The following is a 12,841-nucleotide window of genomic DNA, read 5'->3' as shown; positions in this document are numbered from 1 at the left end:
TTGTCATTTACTGTGAGTGTGGGCTGGTGGCCTCAGCATCCTGGTCTATGCATTCACAGCCTTCCTGCCATGTGGAATGATCACTGTGAGGTTTAAGCTAAGGTGATACACGAGAGGCCTAAGAAAGTGGCTCACCTCTCAATAAATAAAGGCCCTCACTACTTCTGCCCACTGGTTCTCCCTCTCCCACGTTATACAGCTATTTCTCCAGCGAAAGGTGATCTTCCCAACCTTAGATAGCAGTTCCGACATGAGAAGCCATTAGGGATGACTGTGAATCAATTTTTCACTTTACAGTATAGGGGAAAAAAATCCCTTGAAATGCTGACATTTTCTACTTTTTTCTCCCCTCCTCTTTTTGGTGGGGGAGGCATGTATCTGGCAGTCAGACATTTTTATTGCAAAACGCTGTCTGGAAAAGATGCAAAGTAAAACCTGCTAAAATGCAAGGGCAGAAACCCCCACAAAACTAGGGGGAAAAACAAAAGGCCCCTTCCCTTTGCTTATTGAGTTCAGAGGCATAACAGGCTGCACCCTGCAGCAAACGGGAAGCAACACTAATTTTAAAGCCATAAAACGCTATCAAGTGCCCTGCGGGGCAGGAGGCTCTGAAGCTAGTGGCACCTAAATAAGACATGGTTCATTTGCTCTGTAGCTTAGCCTAATGTAATCATCAGCGGTTTCTTAGCCTAGAGTTGTTAACAGGCGAGTAGCCGGCGCAGAGGCAGCCCTCCCAGCCACTGAGGGGGCTGCAGCTAGATTGCTGTTGATTAGAAAATTTTTCAGTTTTGACAAGCACTTAATGAACATAAATCGCACCTTGATTGGTTTCCTTTCGGGGCCACGGGCATACCTGACCAGAAGACAAGGGGCCTCGCCAGCACCACCCTGCCCTACCTTGTGAGACTCTAGCAACAAGCGGGCAATCAGGTTATGAGCCATAGAAGAAAATATTTATAAAATAGAATAATGAAATCCAATCTCTCAGAGGAAGAGGGAGAGCATTTGTTACCCCCCTCGGCCATCCTCTCCCACTGAGACTTCGGTGGTGACTGTCACCACAGGAAAACATAGGCTTTTGATTTATCTGCCTTTCTGGGGAATTTCTGGCCACAATTTGTAACACTAAAAGGCCCACCAAAGGGGGGGGGGTGCAAAATGATACAAATTGGGTACAAAGAATAGCCACTGCTATGAACTGTCATTTGGTATATCAGCGTTTCCTGGACTCTTCTAGAAACTTAAGACTCAGGACCATGAGCCCACACAGTGAAGTCTGTGTTTACGCACATGCTTTCTCACACGCACACACACACGCTGCCCGGTCTTCCTCACTCCAGGTCCATCAACATCAGACAGGAGTGAGCACACACTTGCATTTACATAATCTGGTGTGTGCATGTGCGCCTGTGTTCATATCCATGTGTGGAGGTCAGAGGTACACCTGACCTTCCCCCTTGAGAAAGTCTTTTTCTCCATGGCATTACATCAGGTTAGTGGCTCAAGAGCTCTGGAGAATCTCCCATTTCTGCCTCCATCACATGGATGACAGGTGTGACTCACTGGACCTGCCTTTCCATGACTTCTGAGAATTCAAAAACTTTTATTTCTAAATTTTTATTTCAGACTCACTTTTACTTCCAAATTTAAAATGCTGCCCAAGACCTGGAATAGCTTAAATTCTTTGGGTAGAATGGAACTTTGACAGAAACTCTAATCATATGTATGATGAAGCCTGGGTCTCCTAGGAGCCCCCGAAAATACAAAACACTGTCACACCAAAGTCACTCTAGGTGTGTGACACCGCTTAAACATGCTCACAAGTAATTTGAATGAATGACAAAAACGTTTTCCGGGTCACCCAAAGCACGGGCAGAAGGCCTCTCCTTTTCTATGGAAGAGCACGTAACTACAGCACAGCTGTGGAGAGGATTCTGGATGGTCAAAGGCTTATCGAGAGTCCATGGTTCATGAGGGAGTCTGGAGAGTGCCCCATGTGCATTCCTTAAGTAGGGCTCTGAAAGGCTGGGTGGCTTCAGTTACAGACATTTCCACAGCCCTCCCACAAGTGGGGTTTAAACAGTATCTCCATGCTCCTCTACTATGCCTTCACACCATCAGGTTCCTTAACTCAAAAATGCATGAATGCACCGTGCTATGTCCATACCACAGAGCATCTGTCAGACTCCACATGCCGGGGCACCTTTTCTCTTCTTGTTGCTACTGGGCACCAAACTGACACTTAGACATGCCAGCCAGCCAAACAGTTTACCAGTGAGTGCCTTGTCTGGTCAGGATGGCACATTTGTTGAATGTATTTTACTACAATTAAAGAGCAACGTGAGGCTCCCTTCAGCTTCTCTCCATTGATCACATCTGTTCCCCACAGTCTGTACAGGGCTGTGGCTATTTCTTGTGGCTTTAAAAGCACCACCGAGTGAACTCTTTCTGAAGACTTAAGATCAGGCAAAGTGGCACATCTACCCATCCATCATCACTCCCCATCCCCACCTACTTCCTCAGCCCTCCATTACTTACTCACATCTACCTACCTGTCCAACTCTTAGCACCAAACCATCTCCCTTCCCACTTACCTGTCCCTCTATCCATCTGTCCAAGAACCCACCTCTCACTATGCCTACTCCATCCATTCTCTACATTCACCCACCCTACCAGGGTGCCACCCTCACGGCATAGAGAGCTGATATGGCGCTGTGATATCTAAAGGAGAGAGAAAGAATAAAAAGATGAGAATCTCGTGGAGAGATAAAAAGCCAACATAAAAATGGTGCTTTTCTCTGGAGAGATGGCAGGCTGCAGATAGCTTACAGCAGGGTGCCGTTGATCTAAGGAAACCAGGCAGAAAGGGCCTTCCAGTGACTTCTGATACGTTCATGTAAGAAGAGGATTTGGCTCAGTTTCACTCCAGGCCCTGGGTCATGTGGAGTGACCTTGGTGGGACCATGTGGCAGGAGAGTGGTCACTGTAGGATGTTTGGAAGCAGAGAAAGCTTCAGAACGGTCCTGGGCCCAATGTCCCCTTCTAAGACCTGCCCCCAATTACCTAGTTTTTTCTGTTTTGTAAATTAACCCCCGTTCCTTAGAAATTCCATCTCTTTCCAGTAGAATCCCAGGGCTGAAGACTCCATCTCCAACATGGCTTTTAGGGGACACCCAGCAGAGCATCAAATGCCATTTGCAGTGACAATATTCACATGTCAAGGATCTTGATGTGACATCCACCATGGACTTACAGTCAGGCCTCTTTCAGGACATTTGACAGCATGTGTTTCAGGGAGAACACAGGTTTCTGCATGCCCAAAGATGGGCCTTCATCCCAACATGGAGGAAGCCCTGCCTCTAAAAATGCTTTCTTGAGACCCAGAAAAGCCACATGCTCTTTTTGCTTTCTGCCATCTTCAGAAACTCAAAAGAAGTATCAGATGTGCTATGGTCTGTTAAATGGAAACCTCTTCCAGTTCCAAAAGCGGTGTTCCACACCAGAACACTGACTGTTGGCAGCAAGAACCCAACCTTTGTTCTTCCATGTTAAAACTATAGCACCCTAACTCTTTGTACTGTAGTAGTATTTTCAGATGGTTATGGTGTGTGTGTGTGTGTGTGTGAGTGTGCACACTTCCAGCCCCACTAAGTGACTCCATTATGGATCCCCTGTGTGTACATGCTTGTGGTCAATGATCCAAATGGTGAGGTCTGGAACCCAGGCCTTCCTGGATCAAGGACCCTACAAAGCCATCTAATCCTGGTATCTAGTGTGACCACACTCAGGGCATCGTTGCCCTAGGCAATGAGCAATGGTGTGTAAAACACAGGGCAGAGATGATGGTGAACAGCGCAGAGATATGGCTCTTACTCATGAAGAAGCAAGATGGGGGGGGGGACAAATACCAAATAAAACAAATACCAAAACAACCCACTATCCATTACCTGAGTGACGCAAACTGAAGCAGCATGTCACCAACATGAGTCACTGACTACACTCATGTCAGAGATGCAAGAAGGCCAGCCGTTTCCTGTCAAATGGCTTTGCATGTGAGAACAAGAATAAGGTCTTTTGAACCTGGGATCTTGCCGAGGTAGAAGCTGTTCTGATTTCTGCATGGTGCTGGAACAGCTATCCAAGGGCTTTGAGTGTAACTGCATGTTCTCCACGGGAAGTGGGAGGTCCATGCTGGCAGATATGGGATGTAGTGGGGAGGTATGATCAGAGATTCTGCTTCCTCTGACCTCAGTCGGCCTATGATAAAGGGCCAGTGTGCTCTACCTGCAGGGGGCGCTGTGAGAGGAGCTGCTTGCTAAGGCAGGCTCTTTCCCTGGGAAGATGTCTTTCAGAAGACCTAGTTAGGAATCATCTCAGATTCCTTTCTGATGTATCACTCAAGTGGCCTCCTGTCTGCCTGTGAAATCTGCAGCTATTAAAATCTGAATTCTGATGGCAATCTCCAGGTTAACTGATTACTGACTCAGAAAAGTACCAAACTGAAGGCTCAGTACATGCCACCTCCTCTTGCTATGAGCATGGCCTCAGCTACCTAATCTCTAATGGATCTATAAAGTAAAAGGTGTCCCTTCAAGAGCCTAGTTTCAAGTTTGTGTATGAGGGAAGCAAAAAGTAGGGCTGATCTGGTTTCAAGAGGGTACCAGTAAGGAGGAGAAAGAAATCAGTATAAGGAGAAAGCAATCCATACAGACTAGGCTGGCCTGATGAATAGGGGGCCTGGGGGCAGCTGGCAGGGCCCTTGCCAGGAAGGCAGAGCTGTCCCTGACTGTGGCATGCTTTCGCACACCGAGTCCCATAATGTCATGTCCTTGGTTTGCAGGGCTCATCCTTACAGCCCCACTTAGGAAGTCTACTACACAGAGCCGACTCCAAGAAGAGTTCTGTCAGCCATGCAAGTGGCTGTTCCCCCGACAGACACAGAAGATGAATAGGTGGCCGTGCTGTGATGCAGAGCCCCATGGCAAAGCTTCTTTCTCATTATACCTCCATCTTCCATCACGGTGCTCCCTACGGCTCATAGTTAAGTCCACAGAGAGGAAACCTAAGGATCTTACAACACAGTGGCCTGCACCCACCCCATCAGGATCCAGCAATGAGCCTTTAATCCAGGAGACCCTCATATATATCTCCTCCTCAGGACAGATAAAGGCTCTGAGCCTTGGAGTTGAGTGATCTAAGATTTTTTTAATTATTATTTTTATTTCATGTTTATAAGCGCTTTGCCTGCTATGTAGGTCTGTGTACCATATACCCAAGGCCAGAAGAAGGTGTTAGATCCCCTAAAACTTGAATTAGAGATAGCTTTGAGCTAATATCTTCTGGAATAACAGCCAATGCTTTTAAAGGTAAGCCACGCCCAGCCAAGATGAATATTATTATCATTATTATTAATTTGGAAAGGGAAACCACAGTCAACAGTTCAAGGCACGTTTCACAGACCCACAGGCTTGCTCTTGGCTGCTTCAACTGTATTTAAAAGCCTGGAGTAAAAAACAGAACAGTAAAGGTAAGCAGCAGACTGGGCTGGTCAGCCCTGGGAAGGCCAGGACAACACGTTCCCTGTGAAGGCATTCATTCTTACTTCAGTTGGGCTTGCTTCCTGTTATCTAACCTGGGTTTTCAGGTTCACTCACTCAGCATCAGTCGAGAAGGAAAGAGGAAGAAGCTGAGTGGGTTTTGGGGGACCCCAGTTTTAGGCCCAACATGCGACTAAGTATAACCGCCCTCAGAAGCTTTAGTCTTGGGATGGGCTTTTCCTTGGGTATCTGGCAACATTAGCTTTCCATTTCACTCTGTTTGGTGGAAATTTCTAGGTCCCACACTCCAAAGGGTTGGAAGCCATCCTGAGGGCAGTATTTCCATACTTCCTTCCTAGTGAATGATTCTGAGTTCCAGGAAAGACAGCTGCCAGGCACACACAATGACACAATACAGAACAATTATGGCTAATGTAGGGTCTAAGCACCAGTGTGCTATCTTCCAATTTCTAGACAGGCCATGTAGCTCATGCCCAGCACTGACCTGATGCGGAACATGCTGTACTGGGACACCTTCCCGAGATGGCCTCTGGCTTCACCATCTGGAAGCCATGGGGCCCTGTGACTATGGTGGGCATCAGTCTGGGAACCACTGATTTTTTGAGGAAGCACAGAACAGAAGTCTTTCATTATAGGCGTCTTCAGGGCCTCTGCCAGCTCCTCTCCACACATGAAGCAAGAAGGACCAGGGCCTGTACCATCTAAGCTGTGTGAGTGAGAAATTAGAGGTAGCAGATGAGGCTATGGCTAAGGTACCACTGGGCAAGAGTGTTCTTCAGACAACCACTAGGCTCCCCAGTAGAAAACAGGAAACTGAATAGTTTCCCTGTTTATTCCACGGGGACAGAGGTGATATGGTATAGCCTGAGCTAAATACAGGGCAGAGAAAAGGTGAGACACCAGCCAAATTTTGCTTATTACTGTTCACAAAGTCCCAGCTTTGCTCTCTAACACACATGAAGCACCAGAGCTAGTAACCAGAGGCCTCTGGTCTGACAGGACCTCAGAACAAGACCCAAGGCAGGGCAGCCTTCCTTGTAGACTGGGCCGCTGCAGGGTAGGAAGGGCCTGAAAAGGCCCATCTGTGTGTGTTCACGGATGGAACCTGAGGGCGGAAGAGCTGCAAAAAGCACACAGTGCTCAGGACAACAGCTCTGGAAAAGGCGTGGGCCCTGTTATAGGTGGGTCACCAGGATCAGACACCCATACTTCTGCCATCAAGAATGTCCGGAGAACCAAATCTATTCCCAAGATGAGCTTGAGACAGAGCCACACAAAGAGGTTCCTCATCTAACAAGGAGCGTCACCAACACGAATGCAACTGCACCTTAGAACATACCAGGACCTATGAACACTCGTATAGTAAGTATCTTTTACACACACACACACACCCTTAGAATGTGACTATATACCAATACACCCAGTCACACTGCAAACACATTACGAAATGTCCAGCTTAGCCCAACCCATCTTGAGTCTCATGCAGGATTTGCCTGCATCGGTCTGCACTTGGGCAAACTCATCTAAGACAGGATCTGGTCCATAGTCAGATGCTGGCTCTGCTGAGTGTGGTACTGAACACGGCAGGGGGTCGTGTTGGAATGGTTTCACACTAATGTCCAGTCAAAATGTCCTGCGTGGTCCACTGTAAGCCAGACACGGCCTACAGATTATGGTCAGGCATGGCAGGCACCCTATTAGCACTGTAAGCTAGCCAGGGACAGGGACTGAAGCAGGTGCTCTCTAGTGTGGCTCTCAGAAGAACAGTTACTGCTGAGTCAAGGGGGAGAAAGAGTCACAGCAGTAACAACACACAAGATGCTATGGGGGGGGGGGAAAGACACTTTAAAAGGTGAAGGTTCTTGTGCATATGGCCCCCAGGAATCTGACATGTATGCTCAAGCCAGTAATATCATATATCATATCCTATCATCTCATACCAATTACTGGGAGTCTGTCTTAAAACAACAGGCAAGGACCAAAGAGATATCAGGAGAAAACACACTTAAACTTGTATAATAATGGGGGAGAGAGTCAAACCTATTCATTCATTCATTCATTCATTCATTCATTCATTCATTCACTCATTCATCCATTGCCAATGTTTGTTTACTGTGTTTTTAGACACGGATGAACCACCCAGACTACACCCGTGCAGTGGTACAGTGGAATACCATATAAACATTGAAATGGTGCCCCAATTTGCTTTCATGGAAAAATGCATGGGACCTATCAGTGGAGAGGTGAGCGGGCTACAAGATGTGTTCCTGTCTGTGGCAGCACCAAGCCCATGTGCAGAGAAGCACAGGTCTGCACCCCCAGCACACACAATCAGGGACACTTTCAATTTCCACTCAGGATGCTGATTCTAAAGATTTTTTGGTAACAACTGCAATTTTTAAAGCATTTCAGTTCTCAACCTGTAACAGCCATAGGGTGGCAAAGCCCAATGGCTAATTCTCAACCTGTGTAGTTCATGGAACCAAGCCTACAGTCCCACCTTAGAAGTGCTTACTGGGATCAGAATGACTGGATGCCCGCCAGATTAAGACTGTGTCCACCTTCGGAACCATACGGAAGTCACAAAGGTGGCACAGGCTTGGGAGAACAGTTTCCTGCCTTCCAGTTGGCACCTGTGTTTTACTGCAGCATGAAAACCGTGGTGAATGTCATCAGGGTCTGGGCTGAGCTTGGCGTCCAATGCAGCTGTCCTAGTTCAGGTTTTCACAACTACTCTCTCGGCTCACCTTACCCCCCCCCCCCCCCCGCCTGGCACTCTAAGTTAAGAAGCAATGTGTACTGTAATCCACTGTAGAACTGAGAGCTCTGGATTACCACACAGAAGGGGACAGCAGGGGTCTGGGGGACTGGCTGCCTTATCTGCATCTCAGGAGTCCTAACACCATTGTCCTCTTCACATGACGGCACAGGGCTGGCCTTGCCTTTGCTGCCACCTTTAACCCATGTACTCACATGTAAACTGGGGTGGTAGGTCAGCACGCCGTTGTCGCACAGGGTGACATACTTCTTCTTCCACTCTTTGTTCAGTGACTTGCCACTTCTCTTCAACAGCATGCCCTGTGGGGGAAGAGGAGCCAGATGAAGGTCCCGTGTCAAAGGGATTCAGAACAATGTAATCTTTCTTGTGGGTTTTAAATTCTAGAGAACATTATCCTTGCTTTTAGATTTAATCTGGATTTTCTTTTCTTCCATGCTCGATGTTACAGGTGATATCTGAAAATTGGACCTTGTGATAAACAGCTGCAGTGGACACCCTGGCTGTCCATCAAACAGCCCACAGCACTGAGTCACAGCAAGTGGGAAATGCCCAATGGAAAGGTGCTTTGGTTTATTCTTTACTTGTTGGCTTTTGTGGCGCTGGGAAGTGGGCCTTGCACATTAAAGGAAAATGCTCTACCAAGCCCCAGCCCCACCCCAGCCCCCTGCCCAGGAGTAACTTTGGGGGGGATTAGGGGCAGAGAGAGAAGAGGAGTAGAGTAGTAGAGGTTGGCTATGAGCACGTGGAGAGGGGAGGGAGGGAGGGAACAGGGAGAGGAGAGACACAGGGGTAAGAGCAGGAGAGCAAGAGCCAGGAGTAACATTTTAAACACAGAACCTAAATTGCCTTCTTTGGTAAGAACGGAACAATTATCATTCCACCATAATTTCATAAACACTACGATTTCATGTTACAATTTCTTTACAGAATTTTAATTTATTCAAACTGAAATTCCATTTGCAAACTTTAGTAACAACACTGGGTGGGTGAGCAGTGTGTAATTCACCTCGATCGATTTTTAATGAAGTTCCATTAAGATTTCTGGGAAAGCTTTCAGAATTCGAAACTAACATATTTTGGAACTCACATGTGGCCTAGCCTTCCCTGGACGGCTGCTGCGATGTGGGCCTGGTCTAAGTGCCAATTCCCAGCCAGTCCTGCACCTGTTCACCAGTGTTCCCGGAGGAGCACAGTGATGGTAATCCGAGTGCGGGTCAGGCCAACACTCCAGCCTTGGGCTCCCCTTCTCCGCTACAGCTCCTGCCAAGTTTGCCCACTCCTGCACACTCTAATTCTGCACATGTGCAAAGAGGAGGGCTCTTGTCCATCAATAAACTGACACAATTATAATGATGGCTGAGAAGGCATGTGCCTAACCCTAGCTAATTATGACAGGGAGCAGGGAGTAAAAGGTTCTCAAATACACCTTGACCCCTTGGGGACACAGAGGCAGCCTCCACTGCCTTCCTGGTCCTGCTCTTCCCCAGAAATTCTCAGTGCTAGAGAAATTCAGGTCAGCCTGCACAGAAGACAGGAAGAAACTCACTCACCAATTACCAACACTGAGGATACTGCTATGTTTACTTATATCACAAACCAGCTACAAATCCCAGCCTGAGGATCTGGTACCTGTTACTGGGTGATCTGAACAACCCACAAATGGACCTTTGGAAGGCCATAGCTCTGCAAGATCTTATCATGCAAAGAAAGCATGTGGCAAAAAGTTACCCAAGGGGAAAATGTTTATGCTGAAAACTAAGGCAACTGAAGTTCCCCTGTGTGGTACAAATAGACTGGAGACAGTAAGTCACCCCCAGGGACCCAATAATAAACTAACATTCTCTAAGCCCTCACATTCCTGCCCCATGGGCAACTCCTGTTCTTAACCCAGCAACATAAGGCCCCATCCACGTTCTCCCATGGGCTCACATTTTCCCATCATCCACTTCAGATGGAATTTCAACAATACAGAGGGCTGGGGGTCAGTGCAATGTCACTGGAAGATTAGGGCTGCTGCGGGCTTCAGAAGGCCATGTCCCTTCCTGCTCAGGCAAGCGCCTGCAGATGTCTAACACAACTCCTTTGGGAGGCTTGTGGGCACTTTCATGAGCCAGCCCTACGCTTCTAATTATCCTTTCACTAGTGAAGGCTGCAGAGAAAAAGAGGAGAAGCTGGCCAGGCTGGAGCATGTGGAGAGGACCTCACAGTCATCTGGGGAACTAAAGAAGTAAATCTATTTTTAAAGACTTTTGTCCCTTTGGTTTAACATTCATTTATTTATTGTTTGTATGCCACCGTGTGTGTGAGAGCTGGGTCAGCCAACAACCTGCAAGAATCAGTTCTCTCCATTCACCCCGAGGAGTCCAGGGATTGAACTCAGGTCACCAGACTTGGCAGCAGATGCCTTTACTTGCTGAACCATCTTGCTGGCTCCAAGCTGATCAGTTTTGTTGCTAGGAAAATGACATCACTAGTACAGAAAACATGATGTGGACAATCGTGAATAAATTATCCTGCTCCTTAGAAGACACCCCGGCCTTACTCCATTGTATTAGCTCAATACTATAAGAGGAGGTGGGCCCGAAGACCGACTTATCTAAAGACCATCTCTTTCTGCCTGCCTGCCTTGGGCCTACTGACTTAATAGTATCTCCTTCTACCTCTGCCCTTCAAGGTTACGGGAGAGACTGAGAGCTCCAACTTTCCTGTTCACACGTCCTATCTGTGGCCAGTAGGGCCTTGAAGATCTCCCTCCATGGCCTAAACACTGTCCTAGTACCTGGCTTCCTTGAGCCACTAACGTGCTCACTCTCTCTTGTTCACCACCACCCAGGACAAGATTCTGGGCCACACAGGCCAAGTCAGACCTAACTACTATGAAGGGGCAGGCCTCCCATTCCCACCATTCCCTAGTTTCCAGCTACAGTGAACAAAGCTGTTCTTACAACAACCTTTGAGTGTCTCAGCCACTGCCTGAACTAGCACCCACAGTCTGGAACCACCAGCTCATCCTTCCAGACCACAAACACAAAGGCTGGTGCCTGGCATCCTCAGTGGGCACCTGTGACGGGGGTCCCCTCCAGTCAAAGTAAGATCACATGACTGTGAGGAAGGCAGGCACCTCTCTGCTTCACAGCCTCCACGGTTTAGAGATGTTCTTCAGCTACTAAGGAGTTCCAGCTTAGCTATAACAAAGGACTGGATGGTCTTTCTTTTCAGATCAGCCTGAAGAACCAGCCTGACTGTCAAATTTCTACAGAACATAATGTATTCAAACTGGGAACTGTGGTGCATGCCTTTAATCCCAACAATAGGGCAGGAGAGGCAGCAGATGTCTGTGAGTTGGAACCCAGCCTGGCTTACATAGTGAGCTCTAGGACAATCAGGGCTAAATAGTAAAATTGTCTTAAAAACCAACAAAACAAAAGGTAAACAAAACAACTTAAAAATATGTATTCAGAGAGAGAAAGTAGGGCCACCATTCCACTGGCTGCAGAAAATGCAGAAACATTCCTTAAACTGTACTGCATCTTGCTCCAGAGGTGGTTCTGGGGGCTACCCTGACAGCAGGCAGAAAGCACCTGAACATTTCTCAGGCAGGAAGAATATCTGTGTGCATGATGGAAATCTCCTCCTACAAGCAAACTCCAGGGGAAGAGTGGACAGGGCTGAAGGAGCTACATGGTCGAGTCTCCAGCATGTCACATGCCTCTGCTGTTTGGGTGCAGCAGAGAAGCAGAGGGCAGGCTAGTCCTGTCCTGTCCTTTCCTGTCCTGTCCAGTTGCCTCCTCGGTATAAGAAACACGGGACTTGCTCCAGAAAGCGTAGCTGAAATATTGGCAACATCTCAAAGATTTTTCGCATAGGACACGAATCAGTTTATCTTGTGTGCGGGATGCCTGCGGGAGGGCTTACTGTTTGAAACTTCCAGACATGAGTCCTGCTGTACCAGATACTGGTTTCTTAGCACCCAAAAGCAAATATGGAAGGAGCAGAGAAACAGCACAGGGCAGGAGTGTCAAAAGACAGGTGATCCAATGCTGGGCCACAGGCTGCAGGAGAACCTCAGGCAGCACACTGAGAGTCACGTTCCAGCACACATCAGCAGCTTCCTTGATGTAACAGGTCTTTGTAGCACACAGCCCCCGACAGGCCTCAGCCTGACAGCCAGCATGTGACTGGCCGAACAGTGGTCACATTTCAGCCCACACAGTGCTGTGACTCAAAGGTCTCACAAACACAAGCCTTTTCTGTTGTGAGCGTTACCAGGACCAGAGATTCTAAAATGTGAAATGCATATGGTGACCACTTTCTCCCACAAACAAAGAAGCAGGGCAGGGTCATGGTACATTGAGGCAAGACCCAAAACAAAGAGAAACCTCCTTCTTGACAGCTACAGAGGCTGGAGGAAGACATGGTGTGGCTCTTTCCAGCTAGTGATCAAGTGTCTGCCTGGTCCCAGGGTTCTCTTGCAGAGATCCAATTTTCAACAAGTCCTGGCATC

At 47.7% G+C, this 12,841-nt stretch overlaps 1 protein-coding gene across 4 annotated transcripts in view; it reads right to left on the bottom strand.

Moving 5' to 3' along the window:
- The window catches only part of AGAP1 (ArfGAP with GTPase domain, ankyrin repeat and PH domain 1), a 414,013-nt gene that overhangs the window by 146,829 nt on the left and 254,343 nt on the right, over positions 1–12,841 (bottom strand). For all 4 annotated transcript variants that reach the window (XM_080932933.1, XM_080932934.1, XM_080932935.1 and 1 more), the window contains exon 10: positions 8,532–8,636. In XM_080932933.1, the coding sequence (XP_080789059.1) occupies positions 8,532–8,636 (105 nt within the window). The remainder of the gene's footprint in view (positions 1–8,531; positions 8,637–12,841) is intronic.

Source organism: Micromys minutus (genome assembly GCF_963924665.1).
Source record: "Micromys minutus genome assembly, chromosome: 19".
NCBI lineage: Eukaryota > Metazoa > Chordata > Mammalia > Rodentia > Muridae > Micromys > Micromys minutus.
This window is presented reverse-complemented; position numbering and strand designations above follow the sequence as displayed.